General features: G+C 38.2%; 2 protein-coding genes across 3 annotated transcripts in view; one reads left to right on the top strand and one right to left on the bottom strand.

Moving 5' to 3' along the window:
• LOC150076472 (uncharacterized) overlaps positions 1-5,522 on the top strand; it is a 60,436-nt gene extending 54,914 nt beyond the window's left edge. The window contains exon 2 of the mRNA XM_090387065.1: positions 4,337-5,522. Within this exon, the coding sequence (XP_090243191.1) occupies positions 4,337-4,840 (504 nt within the window). The 3' untranslated portion in view covers positions 4,841-5,522. The remainder of the gene's footprint in view (positions 1-4,336) is intronic.
• Positions 5,523-17,068: 11,546 nt separating this feature from the next.
• Positions 17,069-22,725, bottom strand: part of LOC150076471 (ATP-binding cassette sub-family G member 8) — a 126,646-nt gene continuing 120,989 nt past the window's right edge. For both annotated transcript variants that reach the window (XM_090387432.1, XM_090387433.1), the window contains exons 9-10: positions 19,830-19,906; positions 17,069-18,122 (exon numbers count right to left, since the gene is read on the bottom strand). In XM_090387432.1, the coding sequence (XP_090243558.1) occupies positions 17,499-18,122; positions 19,830-19,906 (701 nt within the window). In that variant the 3' untranslated portion in view covers positions 17,069-17,498. The remainder of the gene's footprint in view (positions 18,123-19,829; positions 19,907-22,725) is intronic.

Here is a 22,725-nt window from a genome sequence, read left to right as displayed (position 1 = left end):
GTCAGCTGCCTCTGCCGAAAGATCATTTAGTAAATTACGAATAATAAAAGAAATGCTATTGGTCAAAGTAGTGTGCAATCTTGCAATGATTGAGCATAAATATGCTAGTAAAATGGATTTAAAAGATATTATTAATGTTTCGCAAATGCACGAAAATGTTAAAATGTTACGAAAAGTAACATTTTTAACGTTTCTCATAAATTTATTAGTTATAGTATAATTTTTTATGTTTGTCAAATTGTATTTAATAAGTAGTATCATATTGTAATATTAATTTTCATGTTTTTGATGTTTGCAAAATTGTAAAGAAATCGTAAATAAAATACATTTATGTTATTAAAATGATTCAACATTTATTTTATATTATACCTAATTAAAATTTATTTTAATAAAAATAAGGGGCCCAAAATGATTTCTTGCCTAAGGACTCAAAAAACTTAGCTACTAACATTTCATTCTTCTTCTGGCATTGTAACCCAGGGTGGGTCGATGTTCCCCCAATAAGCCCTCCCAGAAATCAAACTTCTCCAACTCCTTATTCATTGGTTGTATTTCATGTGTCTTATTACTCTGTGATGTTCATCAAATATTTAATAAATATTGCATTATTACTAATTCCCCTTGGTGTTGCATCCTTTTTTCACTAATCCAATGAGTGGTTACAGCGATGTTTTTTGGCTTTGGAAATTATTCGAGTGCTAGAAAAAGAAATTCGGGAGCTGCTGGTTTTCCAGTAGCAAAGGGAGGAAGATTCTGTTCAAAACTTGCAGAATTTCATTTGAATCAAGTAATGAGGTTATACAACAGGGTGCATTAATAACAGCAAATCTTTTAAATTTTCCTGTGACTTCTCCGGATAACAGCAATACTTTTAGAGAATTCGCTTTGCTTAATTTATGGCCAACTGACCGAGGTATTTTATCAAGGAACGTTTTTTGTTCTTGTTCTCCTGTTACCGGTTTATGTGACACACAAATATAATACCACCACATGAGGTATGTTACGTCATCACGCACTGGCCAAGTGGTAGAAAGTAGGCCGTACCAGAGTAAACAGGGTTACAAAATCTGATAGAAAGTAGTTCTTTAATGCTGGAATGGTTTTGGGATTTTGCAAATTATATGGTCATGAAACAGTGAAGCCTTATTATTTTAAAAATAAAAATAGAAGAACACCTCTTTCTTAGAACACTATCAATGCCATGAATGATAGTCTTCTAAGAAAAAAAAGTGTTCTTCTTTTTCTCTTGTTCACAAAAAAAAAGTTAAATTTTAAGAAATCTAGTTGTTCTAAAATGCGACAGGAGGCTATAATTAGCTTAGCAGTGAACTGCCACTGTTTCTGCCGGCACCAACGACTAGCAAATTGCTCGAAGAGATGGGGTGGGTGGGGGAAGATTTGAATGAGAGACTGTGAACCGTAGAAGGGCATTTGTTGTACTTAAATAGAAAGCGTTGCTAGGTAACGCATTCAAGAACACGCTCGACACCGAAATAGTCTGCGCATGTGAGAATGTCAAGCGATGTTCGTGTGAACATCGGTGCAGGACTCGGTATTCTCCATTATGAACGTTATACATAAAGTTAGCTGCACCAAGGATAGTTCTTTACACCCTAATATGTTCCCTGTATTCTTCACTTCTCTGTTTTCCGCATCGCCACCCACGTATTCAGAGGTTGCATTTCTTTCCACTACTCCGTGGACTTTCCTTTCACCCTTGCCCGCCCTCTCATCGGGTCAACGACAACGCCATGCACGAACCCGGGCAATTTAGAGAAAGGCAAAACGGCCAAGTTGTTGGACTGGTTTATTGCTTCTGACCCGTAGTCCCCCCCCCCCCTTCCTAATGACTCTCTAAGAGCAAACCTGAAAATATGAAGTTTCTGTCTGTATTCGGATAGAACAAAGCAATACGTTGTCTATAAAACAGCAGTGCATCTCTTAAACGACATTTAATGGATTTAAACAAGGCAGTGTGGGATAATTCACTTTTGTAGTTACGTTGGTGTACCCATGGGGGGGACCCCGTACTCTCCCAGACAATTTCTGGGAAAGCCACTGGTTATTTATACATATTGCCCCCTTCTCCCATGATGTAAATCCAGCTTACGAAAATTTTATATAATATAACTTTCATTTAGTGTCACAATCAGAGGAACTATTTATCTTCAGTTCTTCATGTAAATTATATCTTGGGAAGTGCCATTGCTACCACTAAGCAAACATCTCTACAAGTGCACCAAAAATAGCTGCGAAAAGATATATTTTCCATTATAAGCTGCTAATCTTTGAGGATTTACTTTGATTATAAAACGAAATTTTCCATAAGAAAAGACCAAGTCGGTTTCGTAAATGCCATGGGTATTTATTTGAGACTATGTAAAGAAGTTGTTGTTTTTTTTTTTTTATGCAACCATTACGGGAAGTAGCGGGTAATTCCCCTATAGCAGGAGTGGCCAACGAGTAGATCGCGGCACATTTTCAAGGAAAAAAGTAGATAGCATCACAAATTAAGTTATCCACTCCTGCCCTATAGCATATTTGCACCTCTTTGTTTATCAATAGTTTTAACAGAAATAGTGTTTTAATCAAAGAAAAATGTTCGGGTATTACATCAATAAGGTGGATCATTTGATTTCGTGGGGAAAAAAAAGTCAGGAGTAATAACTTAAATCAGACGACACAGATGAATAGAATCCTTTCTAGTGAACAGCATACGAGACCTCTCGGTGTCAGTCAGAAGGCTACTGTGATGTAATTTTCGACCTTCAGGTAACGCAACCTCCTGCGCATACAACATCATTATCCATCATTGCTGGGTCCTTTTTTCTGCCATCGTAAATTACAGTCCAAAATGGTGCCTATAATGATAGTCGTTTATTCATTAACTATAACATTCAGTGTAGCATTTCCTCCTCGTTGTTAAAAAAGACTTTCCCTTGGTCGTAGGCAGTTATTCTTTCGTTGTGAGTGGGAGCCTAATTGAGTGGTGTGTATTGTATTCTCTTCATGACATCTATCGGCTCTACGCGGGACGTGGGTTTGAACGCTGAAAAATATTCTCAAGATTTGCAGAGGGAGAGAGGCCCGGTTTACAAAGGTCAACGAGGATACAGGCTGGAGAAACTATTCACTGGTTACGCAAAGGTCGCCTTTCTGTAATAAATGTACTTCAACAGGAAGTAGTACAGATGCTTTCTGTTTCTAATTGTAAATGTCATTCGAGGTGGTGTTTATTGTAAGGCAACTCGGGTTAATGCGTTAAACTTCTCATTTCTTGCATTGCAAATACAATTGCATTTTGTAACCATTAAAACAAATTTTAATGGTTTAAAATTTGTTTTAATTTTAAACAAAATTAAACTTTAGTCTTTAATCATTATAGGAACCAGTCTCCTTTAATGATAAATTAAAATATCAATTACTGCAGTGGTTCTTCCTGCACTGGTGTTTGCTGTCTGGACACTTCTTTCCAACTCTCTGATAAGCAGATTAGAAAAAGTACAAATTCCTATTGCGTGCGCCAAGGCTGCATTCTAAATTATGACAGCAGATACCCCTGAAAATATATAATATTAAACCTTTAAATATCTATCCATAGAAGCATAATTTTTCAGAAGTACGTTGCAGGCTCTTACAGAACTTACAGGTACATTCATTTATCAGCAGTAGTAAATTTTCATCTAAAATAAATCGATTATATCCACTTCATGTCATTTAATATCCATATTTATCAAAAAATGTAACATTCTAATTACGCTGTTATTATAGGTTTATGATATTTTATTGATTGTATTTTGGAATTATGGATTTTTATATTTTGTATGCATATCTATAATTTATATATTGTGCTCAGCTTATGTAAGTAAATTATCACTGCAATTTTTAATGATCGTATCAGGTTTTGTCAAAGGATGTGATGCTATATCGTTTGAAATATATTGCTACTCGTATTTAAATTTTAACTGTGAAATTCGTATACAATTTTTGAATTGTAGTATATTAAGTAAGTTAAAAATTATAATCCCGAGAAAGTGAGTGTAATTCAATAAAATTGAACGTCAGGAAAAATTGATCCACAATAGGATCAGCTTACACTCGTTGAAAATTGTTTAGCCCTTCAATTCCCCATGGTATTCCTAACCTCACTACAGGCTACTTGAATGCTGGTAAGACGGTTTTAATTCTAAATCGAATGATATTAATAGGGTTCACTATGTTCTTGGCAGCATATAATAGCGAGGGTGGTTGTTATTTAAAAATGAGATGCATACAAGAACTACTCCTATAATGCTAATCTGTTCTTTGTTTCTTTCTTTCTTCCCCTATCTTTCAGAACTCCTTAACGGATCAAGACAATCGCCTGTTCATACAGCTGCTTTCTCTCCACGATACCATTGTTGACATCCGCGAAAGACAGCGTTCCTTTCTCAGTTTATGTCCCGACGAGGAGGATGAGGAAGATGGAGAAGAGGATGGCTGCCGCTCCCCGAGTTTGGAGTCTTTGTCCGACCCTTGCGATCAGGTCACTTCTCCGGACTCCACCTTGTCTTCGCGCTCTAGTCACTCCGCTGTGAACTCCACAATCCTCCCGCATGCCGCTACGGAACCGAAGTTGCGACAACGTTCCTCCACTGTGGCCAGCTCAAGGCCACTGACCTTTGTGGCTGGCTCAGAGTTCTGCTGGCGGTGCCGTACGGGTAGCAAGTGGGCGCCGCCTTATCGGAAGGCGAACTCTATCTGTAAACTGAACTGCCCGGATGAGGATTTTCACTCTTACGATTCGGGGATTCACCTCCAGGGTTTCCACTCCGACTCGGACCACGAGATTTTCGTGTGATTGTTGAGCTCCACTTCTGAGGAGTAACCCGTCAAAGGAAATTTTCTTGCGGGTTGAACCTTCGTTCTCAGAAGGTCCATTGTGTGTTTGTGTATCAGCACAGGTAAGTACACTGACTATAGATGTTTCGTGCGTATTTTCTAGTGAAGTGACTGGTAGGAAAGGATCCCCGAACCCACCGGAAGTCATATCTCCATTCATTATCGTATCAAGTGCTTTAGTGTCAATTCTCTCTCTCTCTCTCTCTCCTCTGGATGAGCGAAGTTCCTCCTTTATCAACTTTGTTTTTCTCTAGTAATTTGTTGGTAGGTTGGTGGTTTTGAACACCTAGGACGTCTAACATTTAAAGTATTTAGTGGTTCTTCGCATGCGGATTTAATGTAAAAAATATTGGATTGCTCGGAATCGATTTAAGAAAAGTTGTGTGAAAAAGTTCGGTAACCAAGAAACATGTGTCGAGATTGTGGAATCAGTAAGCGGCAAAGAATGTCATCCACAGTGGAAAGGTTAATGATAATCCAATGGACTTTTGATAATGATGAATTCCTGAATTTTACTTCAAGCTTCTGCATCAAGAGTTACTGTTGTGATCAATTGTTTTCCCTTATGCTCTACAGGATGAAAAAAGGGGGTTGAAGGTCAACTGCCCACCAAACACTCACAAAGTCTCACAGGTTAAAAAAATAAATAAATAAAATAATAAATGATCATATATATAAAGTTTCGAGGATCAAGTGGCCACCAGATTAAGCACCAGGTGGTAAATATGCTACTTCAGGTAGGTAGTTGACCTAAACCCAAAAACACGAATTGTTCAACGACGTGGAAGCACAAGCGAGTAAATATACAGAAACAAATGGAAAGAATAAATACAAAATTTATTTAAATATTTTGATATAAAATACAATTATATAATATCTACATAATTATAAGTTAAGTTTCTACGCATTCGCAGTTTCAGAATTCGCCTTGTTTTAATAATTGTATATTACTTTCGATGTGTTTTGTTCAATAAATTAATAGTTATTCAAGGATCAATATTTCTTTTAGCACTTCGAATTTTTTTTTTTTTTGTAAATATGTATTACCATTTTCATAAATATAAAAATTTAATAATGCGTGAAATGATTTGCTTATACTTGATTTTAATGAACATTCAACTTTCGCACACGTTTTTAATTTCATAGATACTAATTTATAAAAATCCTATTTTTCATTCCCTAATTAACAAAATACTAGCTAAACAAATTTCAAATAAATTCTTAATTCCCACAATTTTAATAACATTGAATCTATTGCTGGTTGTCATGTGTTTTTTGCGCATCTTCGTATAGTATGTTGGTCCTTCGTTATTTTGTATCGTGTCTGTACGAGTATTTTTTTCACACGAAGGTCAGAAATCGGGGATTCACCTCCAGGGTGAATCCCCGGTTTTTGAATGTTGTGGGGAATAAAAAAAAATCGCGAAAATAATTCGAATAGTTTGGAGAGGTCTAGGCTCGAATCTGATCAGAGACTAGAGGAATTATTCTGGGTTTTCAGCTTGCACAACATGAAGATAGTTCCTTGAACCACATCCACGTGTACAGATATAGTACACACAAAAAAATGTATGAACTGAAACAAAGAAAGAACTGGCGAGCTGTGCAGCCATGCCCCAAAATTTCCAAAGATTATGAAAGCATGTTCACACTGGGGGAATCGGGTATGCATGATGATAACCTAATGGCACTTTTTTGATAATGATTAACACCTGTAAGATGGTTTCTACTTACTACTATGGTTACTCTGTTTTCTTTATGCATGACAATACAAAAAAGACCAGTTTTGCACTGAATCTGAACTAATAACAAATGTGTGATCACATTACAACACTGGATTTTCATGTTTCTCAAATTCAACGATTCTTCGACTTTTTGTGGATAATTTGATGCTGGGGACAGTAGTTCTGAAGTTCAGAGAAGCCACTCCAGAAAGATGAAATAACATTGCTTACTCTGATGCAGGCAGGGCGTTTAAATGGAATTTATTTTGATCCTGAGGTTGAATCCATCGTTATAGTGGAAGATACGAGGGCAGCGATTTTGGCTGACGATTGGCAGATGCTTGTGGTACCATTATTATGTGCAGTAGGGGAAAGAGCAGGAGATAGTAAAGATGAAAAGTACATATACACTTTTGTGTAATATGCTACTTCAGAGAATATTAAATCTTGGCTTGAGCTAGTGACCTTTTAATGTTTTTCGCTTGTTTTGAAGCAGTATAACAAAGCCCACATCCTCAACTTTATGGGGGAACGCCCAAAAATACTGCATAACGATGTCTCCGTGATGCAATATGTCCTTATAATAGTGAATTCGTTTCACTGTTTCCATGTTGGCCTTTCGCTTATTTTCCAGCACTTCAAGTCCAAACAATGCATGGTCCTGGTATTAATTCTGACATGTGTTGTACATCTCTAATTTCCATCCCTAATTCTACGCAGACAATTATTTTCCTTAGCTGTTTGTATGAACGTATAATATTTAAAATTTTATATGTATTCATAAACATCGATAAAATATTTTTGAGTGTGTAATATTCAGGCAAAACAATTAAAAAAAAAAAAAAAAAAATGGAAAAGGATTATGTTGTCACCAAATTGGATACAGAAAATTCTTTCAAAATGAAATGAGTACCAGTTGTGGAAAAAATTTTAAAACTAGGCATTGCTCGATAACTGTAATCACATTTTCTTTCAAGCTAAGATTATTTTACAGAAATTAATGTCTAAACTTCTTTAGTTGTAAATATAGTGGTTAGAAGTTGCTCTTTTTTTTTTTTTTTTCAGTGAAGCCATTAGTAGTTTCACAACTGAGTCGTTGGGTCCTATTTTGAATAAAGTACCATACTAGTCAAGTTTACACTTTGTAAACTTTTTTTGTGTATGTTTGTGTGTGCGTGCGCGCGCACGCTGCAAAAATATTTCCTATTAATCCGTTATGTACAAAGTAGAAGAATGGTTAATGGAAATATAGGTTAACACATAATGTGTCATTATCAAGGGTTCTAGAGTTGATTGCAGTTGCTTTCATTAGTAAGAAGTATGTAGCTCTTAAACCAAATAAGTACTATAGCTGTGTGTAATTTTTGCTCGTTGTATTTTTGAAACAGCTTTGCAGGTTCGTACATTATCCATGTTTTATGTACTTCTGTTAATGCCACATAGATTGTAAACTTCTTGATGAATACCAAAAGATGATTCCAATGTAAAAATGTCATTTCTAGTGTACAAAAAGTTCTGTTGAAAATTATAAATTCCTATGGAAATAAATAGTGGAAAATAAACTTTATAAAAACATGTCGAGTGTCCCCTTTTTTTGTGTTGATCAAGTACATGTTGTGTTCAGTTTTATAGTTTATTGCATCATTCTTTGCATATTCCAAGTACGTCGTCTTTTTGGAATTAATGTTATGTATTTGAGGTGAGTACCGTCAGTTTAAGCTTTGCTATTATTTCATCAAGTTGAATTTCAAATAACGGTACATCAATTATGTAGCAGTTAATCAGTTTGTCTGTAAACCATGCAAACAAACCTCGAAATGAACTGGCAACGAGTGGAGTCTTTCTGAGATGTGAAAAAAAGTTGTAAGGCTGAAGTCAGAAATTAAGGTAAGTATTAAAAATATTTTAAAATGTTAGTTGTTTTTTTTTTTTTTAATACTAATCAGCTGGTGAGTAGAAATTTACGGACATGGTTTATTCCAAAACTCATCTTGCAGGAACAGTTGTTCTGAATAGCAATGCAGCTATAATGCATGAACCCTTAGAATTACTACTGTTTTGGGTTTTTAGATAAGTATTACTTACCAACCTAATTATAATTTATTTGGGAAAAAAATTCATGATATTTCTATAACATGGCAGGTTATAATAATTTCAGTTGCTCTGTGAAATTAATCAACCATAAAGCTGTTTCATAGTTAGTCTAAAACAACCTGAGAAACCATAACCCTTCTTATTCGGCAAATAAAGTAAAATTTCTCGTAATTTACGAGAAATATAGCTATTCTTCATGAAAGTTTCTTTCATGGACAATAATTTAATTAGTTAAATTAAAAGACAAGTTCAAGAAACATACCCGTTTCCTGAGAAACTTTGATGGAATAGGACTCCTGATTAAGGCAAATAATTCCCGTCTTATTTTTAAAGATCATGGAATCATTTATCCACAAGTAGACCTTGGTCTGTTTCACAATGAAACAATCAATAGAAGAAATACGGTTTATATATGTAACTATTTGTTATTCTCACGATTTTTATTTCCCATGATGATATTATGATGATGATATTTCCCATGATGTAGCATTATTTTCTTCCTTCATTTGAATGGTGCGAGTCACTTTATTGGTGAATCGCGCTGCTTGATTGTATTAGGGTCACGTCGTATTGCATTACAGAGACATAATGTAGTAACACTTGCATTTACAGGACAATGCACTATTGGGTTAAGATAATCAGACTTACTTGATGATCATTACAGTTATTTTTAGTCATAGTTCTGCTGCTAAAGGATTTGGAGACTAGAATGAAATAAATAGGGGGCAAATTCATTTGCATTTGGTCTTTTTTTCCTTCCTCATCATTGTTTTACAGTATAACTCTAACAGCAGATTTCTTGGTTATGTTTAGAATACAATTAAACTATTCTTATCATAGTCTGACCTTTAGCACAGCTTGTCTACCAGATCGAGCGGTATTTCGGTCCTGGACACCCAACCAAGCCATTCTATTCCATATTGTTATTTAAACAACTTAGTGAGGAAAATAAAATCTCTCTCTAGTCGTTAACTTGGTTCTCATTGCTTCATTGGCTATACTGCTTTCAGTGACCTACATATTCATTTTTCAAAAGGGCTTCCTAATTATCACTTTGATCTTTCTCTTCATACATCGGCCTTCGACACCTCTTGTCCTGGTCGTATTACTAACTATAATCATCTGCTCTTCCTCTTTGCTTATAAGCCGTCGACTTGCCCTCCGCCAACCTGTATTAGCAATTCCTATAAAATAATCCCTTTATCATCGTGGTAATATCTTTCGCCCAATATAACAAGGTTTCACCACCTTTCACTCTTCTAATAAATCAACATGTTTAATCCTTGACTTGTCCCTCACCCGCATCTTCCTAAACGCAGCTATGTAAATCCTTTCAAGCTATAATTAGAATGCATTAGCCTCTACCCACTGCATAAACCTCAATATCTGAAGGAAACGTCCAATTTTCTGCATAGTTGTAGTTTCGCCCCATCCCAGATTCTTAATGGAGTTCGTTTTCATATGAATGCCTTGTCATCATGACGTCCATGCAAAAACTGGGGAGCAAGAGACTTCCGGTTGGCACAAAAGTACGAGCTGAGTGGGCTTGAATAGATTTTATTTTTCAGTTTCCAAGAAAGAACACGAGTCTATCAATAAGTCGTTCAACCACTTTATAGACTTGACTACAATCGTTAGAAAATCCTTATTTAAGGAGAAATTAATTTTTCCCTCTTCATCAAAATGAGCTTCACAGGAAGTTCTAAGAGTCGTTTGTGTTTTAATCATATGCTATGATGTAATGGTCACCAGACACACAGTGAGACGTGTTCAAAATTTAAACTGTACTTGAAAAAAACTTGATAGATTACGAAAACTAAACGACTGCTTACGTGGCCGCATGAATACCAACAAATGAGGTCTTAATTCAAATTAACAAGATAGGGAAGTTTCATGCTTAGGTGAAATAAAAACGTCTGAATTGACAGATGAATGAGTGTCCTTTTTAAGCTTGTATTAGAATCTTTCATTTGATATTTTATTTATTATTATTATTTTCTGTAATGGTACAGACATCATAACCAACTGAGCTTTCTCTCTGCCTTTACGATTTGCCTCGGTATTGCACTACTTCAAGTAAACAGATAAAATTCGTAAAATATTAGAAAACATCAACGTATAGCAAAGGGCAGCAGTCCATGTAAACATTATGGCATTAGATTCCTCCTACGTGCTATACAAAACTTGTTTATTGGAAGTAGTGTGATAACAAGGCAACTCGCACGAAAGTGCAAGTGCTCTATTGCTTCGATAACATTTTAAAATGATCTTTAAGTTTAATCTTTTAAAGATATTTTTTGATAATTGTGATTATCTAAAAATCAATCGCTATGTGACAGTTTGGGAGGTGGTTTCGGACAACAATCAATGGGACTTTAGTCCCATTGCACTTGTTGTCATTGTTTATTGATTGTTGTCAAACAAACTCTTCCAACAAATGGGACTTTAGTCCCATTGCGCTTGATTGTTTCGCATCTTCGAAAAAAAAAAAAAAAAAAAAAGGGGTTTCTGTTCACGCTTTCTCACAATTTGATCACGAGCGGTGAAGAATTAATCCTTCCCTCGAGAGAATCAGTCCTACCTTGCACTCATGCAGTTTCTTAAATCCTTTTGTACCATCGCACGAGAAGTGTGAGAAATTGCATTAAAGCAGGGGTAGGACTGTTTCAAAAACCGATATATATTCCAGAATGGTTTTTTTTTTTTTTTTGTGCTTTCATATTATTGGAAAAGAAGTTCCTACGCGTTTTCTCTAAATAAAAAACTGGCATAAGAATATTTAAGCTACTAATACGGCCTCATTCAAAATTCGCAAAACCCACAGTGAAAGGACTGCTGATAACTGGGTTAAGCGAATTTCGAACAAATCGCCTATTTCTATGTAACTACAGTTGTGTTAATGTTCAACACGGACATCCTCCAGTACCTATATTTGGTAATGTGTAAATGATAATCACTTGTAATTTTTTTTCATTTGTATAAATTAATATATAAAACTGAGGTGTAAAAAAGAAAGATGGGTTCAGATTTTATCTTTTCGCAGTTCTTGGTTGTGCAACGTTCAGTCAACAAATGAAATCAGAAACAATGTATAACATTTGCATAAATTTTATTTATTCTGAAGTGTAAATTCTGTTATCGCACTTCAGCTGTATGAAAATGTACTCCCAGATGTTAGTGTATGTATATTTTTTTTAAGTTCGTGCTCTCTGCACTTTGTCAACATGGAGGCTATTTCTCTGATGGAATCAGCACAGCGTCCTGTTGCAGCCCCGAAGAGTCATATGCCGATCATATTTGTGCAAGATAAAGCAATGACTAGGGCGTATTTGCCCTTTTGGATGTGGATATGGGTGATATTTGAACTGAGAAAATCAAGTAAGCTTTTTCATATTCGTTAATTTTTATTCACAATTTTTAAAGCACTCGCCGCGAATTGGGTTAATTTTAAAACCATTTGGCTCTGCAAGTTCTCATAACAAGGGCAGGGCCAATTGCCCAATAACCACATATGAAACGATTCGCAGAAGTGGCTTAGTTAGCATGCCTTTCACGACCCACTGAAAGGCGTGATCTTTGAAATGTGTCGATTCTTTAAGGCGGAAAGTTTTTTTTTTTCCCCATTTGTTTGTGAAAGATAAAGTTGCAAAGGATATGCACAATAAGTGATAGCAATTTTCTTTTATTATCCGTTTCAATCTTCAATGTGCGGGGGGGGGGAAGAAATGGTTAATGGTGGTGAACCCGTGGCTCTTTCTTCCACTGGTGTACGGTGTTTCCAACAGTTGATTTCGGGTGTCATGCTATCTGTCGAATGTTAATGGTCTGAGCGTGAAACTATCACACCTCTTTGGAAGGGATTTAAGTCCTTTTCTCATATCATTTACCTGTCGTGTTAATTTCTGGAATTAACCAATACTTCCCAAGGGAGAGGTATCCTAATGCGTTGGATGATACTGTGTGGAAGGCGGCGTAATTAAACGTAAAAATATGTAAATATTAATTCACGTACAAGAAAATATAACCAAGTTGATTGTCGAGATCTCAATTTAGATGGCTACAAATATTGATTAAAATGTATTAAAAAAAAATATATAGTGACAATTTAGATGTGGATGGAGCCCACCCACCTCTTCTAGGAATCTAGGTCATGTCTGTAGCTGCAATCCTTTAGAATAATCCCACAACCGGAAACAAAAAACATTTTATTCTAGTTTGGTCTGCTAGGTAGACTGTTTCCGAACCTCTGCTTTCTTTGATCCTATTTAGGGCCTATACGATGTTCTGTTTTAAATATACAGTGGTACGTCAAGTATTTTAAATACATTATAAAAAACCACAGTAATATCAAATAATTTTAACATAATAATGAAGAATAATTTCTAGGACATGTACTACTGATTTCGGTTAGCATCTAATAAGTTCCATAACATCTTTCTGACCATAGCTATGAGCAAAATTCCTTACTACATCTATTTCACATTGTGGACGCATCAGTTGCCTTCGTATTGCATTGATTATATAAATGGCAGTGATCCAATGGAGAAGTATACAGTATGTACAATTAGTTTTTTTTTTATGGCTTGAGTCTTTTGCCCTGGATTTAATTGTACATATCTCTGTAGGTACAATTATTGGGCACTTAATCGGTTTGAAAAATTAGATAAATTTTTTTATTTAAAACTCCACGTACAAATCTTAAACCAGCGATAATTCTTCGCTGTTTTAAGGTAATCAGATTCAGTTCATGGAAGTACAGTAATTATAATTTGATCTATGGTCTTTTAGAGCAATTATATTATTTTTCATTGTATAACTTATAATATTGCTCCTTTAAAAGCCTGACTATCATTAGATGAACCCAATATTGCTTTTTGTGTAGTACTTCCCTCATTCTGAGGAGTAAAGCAAATACATAAAAGTGCCTCTGATGTCCATTATTAAATACGATTAAAACTCAAAATTACTGTATTCGAAGTTCTCTTCACTGCTTGCATGTTGATTGGGCCCCGATCAGGAGCTTTGCATTAACAGTTTAGTTTCCAGTGAGAACTAAGCCTAAGGGTGCGAACACGTAGAAAGCAGTGCCTGCAGCATAGCTTCAAGTCATTAAGTGGCTTTTTCTTTCGACCAAGAACTTAAACAGTATAAAATTTTTCAATATGCTGTATGTAATACGATAAATATAAAGATATTGGTTGCAATATATCCCCTAGTATCGATATATGGGTTACCATTATCATATCAATTTTATTTTTATTATATTTTGCCATTCCTACTTCCAACCACCGCCAGTTGACATCTTCAGCATTCCAGGATTAGATACCTGTGGTTTAACCTTACTCTGAGGTCTTCAAAAGGATTAGCAAGGAGGTGAAGGGGTCTTTGAAGATAGATGATAAAATGTAACTGCAAGTGTAAAAACAAGGAAGCACGAAAATATCAGACCCTACCCGATATATTTCACTGTCTTCATACTTGCAGTGAAAGAACGTGACAGTGATAATCCCTTTAGAGACCTCACGGGTAGGTTTAAACAGCTGGGATCTAATCGTGACATGCTGAAGCTGTCAAATGGCGCTGGTTGAAGGTTAGAAATGGCAAAAATATAATAAAAATAGAAACCACTGTCTCGATATTTAACATAATTTGCAAATTTATTTATTTTTTTTTTTTGCTGTTTTAAGTCTTTGACTGACTGAAAAGGTGACTTAATTGCTTCATTGTCGATGCACCCTAACCAGGAATACGCGGACTAAATCATGCAGTACGATACCCTAGTCTTCGATTTTTCCGACTTCGTAGGTATACAGCGTACATTTTAAAACTATTTGTAGATCTTATTAAAGTTTAGTGTAGCCTTTTGTATTATTTGATAATTATTCATTGTATGCAGGACAACATCCGGAGTAGGGTATCTTAATGGATAATGTTGTCTCTTATTCCACTTTCATTCGGAACAAAACATGGAATATTTGACCGCTGAGGGTAATTAGAACGAGAGTAGGGCTTTGGATGTTGTCGGATATGTGTGCCGGCTAACCTTTGTGAGCGTCGGGTCACGATTATGTTAGAAGTGGGATGGGGTTATTTTTTCGGCATGTGGTTCTTACTTTTTTCTTTTTTTATATATGCTCCAATACTCTGCTTTTGAAAATATGTATGTAGTTCTTGGCTATCTGCTTACCTTTTTGATTATGTTGGTAGTGTTTAGGGTCTAACGGTACCAAGGGTTCCCCGCGTAGTATACATTGTGGTGTGATACAGAGCACTACTGTCCAGGCGGGAGGTTTAAAAGTGTATGGATATTGTGCTGTGTAATGTTTTGTACCGTTATTCGTCTGGCCTTTTAGCCGTTGGGCCCCTAATGAGACCCACCGTTGCCCACATTAAGCCCTGTGGAGGCAGACCCGGTACACCAGTATTTTATATATTTACTCTGGCAGGTTCTGCCACCTAATTTCCTGAGGTTTCAGTGGCTAGGACCTAAAAAACACAAAGTGGGGACGCTAGAAATTAGGTCAGGCTGAAAGAGATAAGTTATGCTGGGTAGAGTTAAAAATTTCTGAGTGTGGGGCTTGTGTAGTTTTAACAAGGGTCAAACGCCAGTACTGAGATAGCTAGAGAGGGAAGGGAGACGAGACAGAAGTATGGGGACAATAGGGAAGACGGCCCCAGAGTATCAGTGAGGCAGGCCCATGCCTCACCAGTCGAAGAGTGGGGTATTGGGGAGGGGACAGCACCAGCACACCAAAGCCCGCCCCGCCCAGGAAGGGGCACTTACACAAAAGAGCGAGGTAAAGACTGCCAGTGGCGCCATCATAGCTGGGAGTTTTCACAGTCAGAGTCCATATCAGTTGTCGGAGATCCGCTGTGAGTTATTCATGGGAAAAGAGACCCGTCCGGTGAGGTTGTCTTGATGTTGGTAGTTGTTGGTCCAGTGTGACTGGCAGGGGTTATACGTTGTCCAACCAGGGAGTGGAATGTCCCGAATTTCCTGTGTGTGTGTTGTCACTTCATCTAGTTCGCGTTGTTTTTAATTGGTACCGTGAATAGCAATCAACGTTCTTCTCCTGGAGAAGAAGTCCTGGACGAAGCGTGAGAGCGCTCTGTAGTCGTCCTCCGTTTCGAGGAAGTAAACTCTTGATTCAGCGGCGTGTATCTGTGTCTTTATTAGGAGGCATCGCAGGTCCTCGGTGTTCACATCTGTGCATTAGATGGTCCCATGTCTCCGCCTGCCCCCAAATACATAGTGGGCTATCAACCAAGCCGAAGGCTGCCAATTTGGCGTTATGGGCCATATCCTGTGATTAGAAAGGTCAGATGAAACCCGGGAGGGGTTTCTGGATGAAACCCTTCCTGGATGAAACCCGGGAGGGGGCTGGGGATACACCCTGTCAATATGTGGTAGGAATTTCTTTTATGTTGCGTTTTCTGTATCTGGCGGTGGTTAGGAGCGAGGTGTTGTTGAAATCCCATTGGCAATCAAAGCGGAATCTGATTTTGTTATTTGATTGTGGGCTGTGTCGTATTTATGTTCTAAGTTTTTCGAACAGTCTTCTTTCGGTTTGTCTAATACAGTATATGATTCTTGGCAGCCTTTGGCATAGTAAGTTGTAGATAGTAGGTTTGGTCAAGTATTCATCAGGGGAAGGGTTTTTATCATATTTTTAATGGTGTAAGAACAGCATTACAACAGTAAGTATTCATTGTTATCCATTTACTTGATATTAATAACCCCCCCCCTCCCCCCAAAAGTCTGGATCCGCCACTTTTACAACAGCTAGAGGCCAATTAAATGAACTGCGCAGATGGAGTGCAGCCTCTTTCTGTGCATAACTATGAGCTAAGTGGGTTTGCTACTTGGTGCGTTGATCTCAGTATGGCGGCACTTCCCGACGCATCCTTTGTATTGCACTACTCTAAATAAAAAGGCACTGTCCCAACGAAGAATTATATTGCTATTTATTCGAAGTGTATTCCACCACCCCGGTTTCCACTCTGGAGTCTTAGCGGTGTCAGGTAGGCATTGTGAAGACCCGAGCAACTTCTCCACTGCATCATTGCTTTTTAATCACAGTAGCAAAACAACTCGTGGAGAGATGTCTCCACCCTATGAGATCATTGCACAGAGTAGCAAACCTAGTTTGCTCATAGTAGGTACAGAAAGAAGCTGTGGTGGATAGGTATTTTCATAACATCAAGTGTCAGCCCTAGATATGTCTAAATGTAAACTGATAGATAGTGGTCAGCAGGCAAGTTTTCTGCGGGTAAACAATCTGGAAATTCAGTCTTATAGATAAAAGGATGCTAAAGTGGTAGTGAGCAGTAATGAAACAAGGATCTCAAATAAATTAACCCGTAATATATTACAAATAACGCTTCACCTTTATTTACATGTAAAAGAATTGTTACAAACTTTTTCAGTCACATCGAGTATAAAAATAAAAAGTTAGTTACAGCACAGTTACAACTTCCTCGAAGTAAATTAAAAATTCCATCACTTATATTAAAGTCTCCGAACCACACCACCTCATATTTGCACAAATTTTTGGCACGGCTGAAATGTAAATGCACTACATACCATACGTAACTGTTTCCAGTTATTGCTAATAGATGGCGCCACAACTCTACCTCCTTAATTGCTAGAGGTTTATGTACACTCGCGAACTTTAGGACAACAGTTCGTAAGACAGCTTCCGCCAAGTTGTAAGCAGCGATGTTAGTAAAATGGATGGATTCCATTGATTTAGTGTCCGATGTTTCTTTACATTGAGTTAGCACTTCCGGCTCCAGAAATCAATTTAGTGGCTGGGTGTTTCTTCTGGACTTCTGGCGTTGCGGAACCAGGAGAAACAAGAGGAGGGCTAAGAGGAAACACGCTCCATGGAAACCGAGGACAATAACGATCGGCTTGTACAAGGGCCATGTGGTATTGAAACCGTGAAAATTAAGGGCCTGGGAATCGGTAGCTAGGCCACATTCAGCTTTCAACAGCAAGGTGCTCGTTTCTTGTTTCACGACGGGATTGTGACTACAAGAATAACGGTAGTCATCGATTCCGTTGACGTTCGTCATACTGAATTCGGATTTCAGAATCTGGCTCATAATCCATCGCATGGGGGAAGCCCACTGGCACCAAGAGAGGACTACGGACAAGTCCCAGAAATGGACCGTGTAACCTGCGGCGACGGCAATGAAGGTAAATACAAATCCAGTCCACGCTGCGGCTATGTGTCGAGAGGAACATGTCCAGGTGAAAGCCAGAGCCAGCATTCTGATGGTCAACAGGAACAGCAGCATATAGCCCAGGTAGATTCCAAAAGGTCCAACGCGGGAAGTATTCTGAAGACCAGCCATTGAATATGCGGGCACTGCATAAGCCACGCAAATAGCTGCTGCCACAGGAAGGCTATAGGTGAGCTGAAAGACACAAATCAGATTATATCACAAAAAAGCGCATTGATATTTAAGCTTAGATATTTTTGTATCTAGTTGTACCATAAAAAAAGTTAAGGCACTTGTGTTGTGATTGTTGCTTGAATGCTATTACATGTACTGAACCACACATTATTACTTGTGAAATTGAAATAATTATGAAAATACGCGGCATAGGAGTATTTCCTTCCCAGTGGCACAAAGTCGGCTTCAGGTATTTAAGACTGTCTCCTGACATTTTGGATGTAAGGTAATATTTTCAAAATAAACACCGCGTCTTCTAGTCTTCTACTGCTGCTTCGATTCCACTGTCGTTAAAAGGAAACTGTACCGTGCCACCTGCTAAAAATCTCACTTCTGATAAATGCAGTGTTATCATAGTTACCTCGGTACTCACTGTTGAACAGTAGGTTGAACAAGAAATGGATAATCTTGTGTCTTAGTTGGGTTGCTATTCATGAAGTCATTAAAGCCACCTACAATTTAGTAATCTGATAATTTTAATTATGATAAAAATAGCGTTCAAAGAAATACAGAATTATCCCTTATTTTTTACTGGCAAACCAAGTGTGTACAAGGGCAGAAACTTAACACTTCATTGGTTTCCTTAAATCGGTGCCCACAACTTCCTGCTTCTACAGGTACGTTTTTTTGAAAACTGTACAGCGGCGTGTGTCATTCGCCAGCAGTTGCACACCGTAACGACAGTTTATGCTATTCCTTGTGCTGCACCACGGTGGATAAAATGCTAATTCACTGCTTTCTATTGACTGAACCCAACTTATGTTTATGACATATCATACTACTCTCTCTAAAAGCCAGTAGACGAACCCCTTGCCCTTAAGATTCATGGTGATGCCAAGTGGATAATGTTCTTTTGAACACAAGTAAACATATGTGATAAAAAGATCGTTAATCTTGCCCTATTTGAGCGCAGTCCTCAACGAACCTCATCCTACAAAGAAATATGGTGTACACTCGATTCAAACCCGATCTGAATAAATGTAAGAAATAATTTACCTCAGTCTCATTAGACCAGAACAGGAGGCACAAGCAACAAACGCATCTATTCCTCAAGGCCAGTATTCCCTCCCTCCCTTTTTGTATTCATCATGAACAGTCCTGATAACAAAAAAAGGCCCGGAGCTGTTGACTTCTCTTCAGCAATTCCTACTAATGTTTCGGCTTTTTTTGTAACTCGGCATAATTTCTTGTTTCAAGAACAACTGGAATGAAATTACACTTCCCCCGAGGCACAGTAAGCTACATTACAAAGTAATTGTAGATCTACTTCTGCTCTTAGAATGCGCAATGCAGTTGTAACATAAGAAACAAAGACCTTCAAGAAGCAGAGTTCCAGGAACAATAACGATCCTTTCTCAGAAAAAAAAGGTAGACTATCAAGTGTCGGAATCTTAAGTTAATAATGGTCCAGTGTCACGTAACCGTATGAAGCATTAAATTCTAGGTCAGCATTACAACAAATCATGAAGATGAGAAAATTAGGAGATTTTCCTGAAAAAGGGAGAAATTTTTATTTATTTATTATTCTTTTTAAATTTGAGCATCTGTCTAAGCATCACCAAGTTGTTGTCTAACATTAATTCCCTCGAGACTGCATTTAGTGTTAACAAAAAACTGAATTGCTCCCTATTAAAACAAAATGCTCCAGTTCCTAGGAGAGTGACGTACCTTGCACAGGATGTAAGTAATCTTCCCATAGAGTCTCTCTCGTGTATCTCTAGCCACTGTCGCTTTCTCTCGCCACACTGCAAAAGAGGGAGGAAAAAGAAAAAAAAGTCCAGTAAAGGAACAGTTTTATTTTTTTTACACAACACAGGAACGAGCATAATTTAAATGCTCGGAAATAAATATTGAAACAAGTAATGAAGTATAGAACAGAATACTGCAAAATGTTATCACATTTCAAATCTGGTTAAAAAAGAATATCAAATTACAAAACCGTCAAATATATATTATGCATAAGCAGCAGCATCTTTTCGCGTTCGCAGACCCTAGGTACTCTTCGCTCCGACACCCACTGAAGAATAGCAAACATTAACGATATCACTGCGTTAAATCTAATTTTTGTTATCAGAGAAATTCGAAAGCGTTTCTGTAAATTTGGTATTAAAAGTTATGAACACGATAATAATTCAAGCATTAACTTCCCCGCCATGTTCGCGTTGCTGAGAAGAAACAATTTTGAAATCTGTTTTTAAAAATTAAATTTGTAGAATTTTTTTGTTGGAATATGATTCAGTGCAACCTGCATTGCTATTAGTTCGGCGGAAAATAAACTGAACTCACGTCGCAACTGATAAGCTAATATGATGTTTGGAAAAACTGCGGCAATTCCAACGTGGACATCATTCTTTATCCATCAGTATGTACTACAGAAAAGCTGGAAACTGGTCCACTACTGCATGGTATAGTTGCAAGAAGTTTTCTCTATGCAATGTAGATTTATTCCATTCATGTAGATGTAAGCCACATGAGGATGGAGTGATATTCCAAGGCGCAAGAGGATGGGAGGCTATGTGCCACATTGTCCAAGGTTAAATTTAGTTCTTCTGAGAGGTGTTTTATTCTCATACCCAAAGGACGATTGGCATTCGGCCGGTTTTTTTTTATTAACCTGCTGTGCTGCAATGTGAAAAGTATCTGCCAGTTTAGGTGTTCTGGCATAGATCTAATTTTATAGGCATAACGCAGTATCAGTTGTCGCCTGATCGAGATAAGGGGGTTCATGGGCTTCAGAATATAAGCTATGTATTGGAGACGTGCGATCTGCTCCTAAAGCAATGTGTATTCCACTATGATGGATAGGGTCAAGCCAGCGAAGGACACTAGGTCTTGCTGAACTATACACTGGTGCTCCGTAGTCAAGTTTCGATCTTATTAATGCTCTATATAACCATAATAAAGTAAGGCGATCAGCTCCCACTTAGTTGCAGAGAGATCCACAAGGCGGAGTCAAGCTCGTGGGAGGCATCAATTAACATCTTAGACGTAAGCTTTCACCCAAATGCTGACCTGCAAACGCCAGAACAATTCCTGATGTGCCGGGAGAACGACCACTACCGAACGGATGACAAGGAACGGGCTTTTTCCCTGGAAGAAGTCCAAGCAGCTGCATACCGTCTCAAAGAAAAAAAAATGCCCGGTTCGGATGTCCTGGAGCCGGAGATCGTGTTGAAGGTCGTTGAGATAGCCCCAGACATACACCTAAACCTCTATAATCTATGCCTCACGACTGGAAATTTCCTCCCAGAGTGGAAGAGGACCAACGTAAAACTAATCAAAAATCCTAACAAGCCACAGGAACAACCAAACTCCTACAGACCAATAACCCTGCTCTCTGTTTGCAGTAGATTCCTCCTGACCAGGATTCAAAACCACTACCTGCAAGCAAACCTGGCACTGCCAAAACAGTATGGCTTCTGCCAGGAGCAACAGTCAGCACCCTGAGAAATCTCTTGGTGCAAGCAGCAGCCACCGATCAAAAGTACTTCCTAGCTCCTTCTGTCGACTTTACTGGGGCGTTCGACACCCTCTGGTGGCCAAGCTTCCTGGCCCGGCTAGGGAACCAACAAAAATTCATATAACGTAATAAAAAGCTACCTGTCTGACAAACATCCCATATAGAACGCTTACGGGACGAATACCCAAGCACCTTGTCCAGTACTGTAGAATATTACAATGGAGGAATTCCTAAACATGGACATCGGTGAAACAGCCTCCCAAGCCTTCGCCTATGACCTCTTCATCCTTATGGTCGCCAGAAACAGCAGACTACAACTTGAAACAAAGGCAAATCATGCCCTACAAATTCTTCTGAAATGGACCAAAAAGCACAATCTCAAGATCTCCGAAGAAAAATCTAATTCTATCCTCCTAAGGAGCTAGACCTAGACTGGTACTACCACACAGACTACCTGGGTGTAATACCTGACACCACGCTCTCCTTTTAAACGCATCTCAACTACACCAGGAAGAAAATGAGGGCAACACGGGCCTCATCACCAGGGTCGCAAAAAGGGACTGGGGGCTAAACAGCAAAACCGTCAAGCTCATATACAAAGCAGCCTTTATACCGATAGCATAGTAGTCTAAAATCATCACGGCAGTTAACCACAGGTTACTCGACTCCATCCACAGAGCCATGCTATTAGCCGTCACACGAGCCTGCAAGCACAGTAAGCACACATGCGCTACAGGTGCTGGCTGGAACCCTTCCACTCGTCCTGGCAGCGGCCAGAATCCTCTATGAATTATCTAAGGGGAACGCCTGCACCTTCACGGGCTTCAACAATGCAGATCCCACCGCTAACCTAGCGGCCGAGAAAAAAAGACTCACTGCCCACCTCACACAACTATGGCAATCTAGGTGGGACAACTCTCCTAAGGAATCACTAGGAAATTCCTCCCCAACAGAGATATTACATCCGAAGACCCTGCTGTGGTTCTCACCGGGCCTCTATACAACCTTTTTACTTACCGGACATGGAGCATTCAATGCAAAACTCACATCCTTGGGCATCACAAAGGACCCTTGCCTGCTGCTGTGGAGAGTCAGAGCTTCCAG

The sequence above is a fragment of the Mastigoproctus giganteus genome, chromosome 13 (genome assembly GCF_048544385.1).
Source record: "Mastigoproctus giganteus isolate SK-2022 chromosome 13, ASM4854438v1, whole genome shotgun sequence".
Lineage (NCBI taxonomy): Eukaryota > Metazoa > Arthropoda > Arachnida > Uropygi > Thelyphonidae > Mastigoproctus > Mastigoproctus giganteus.
Note: the sequence above shows the minus strand (reverse complement) of the source record. Positions and strands in the feature narration are given on the sequence as shown.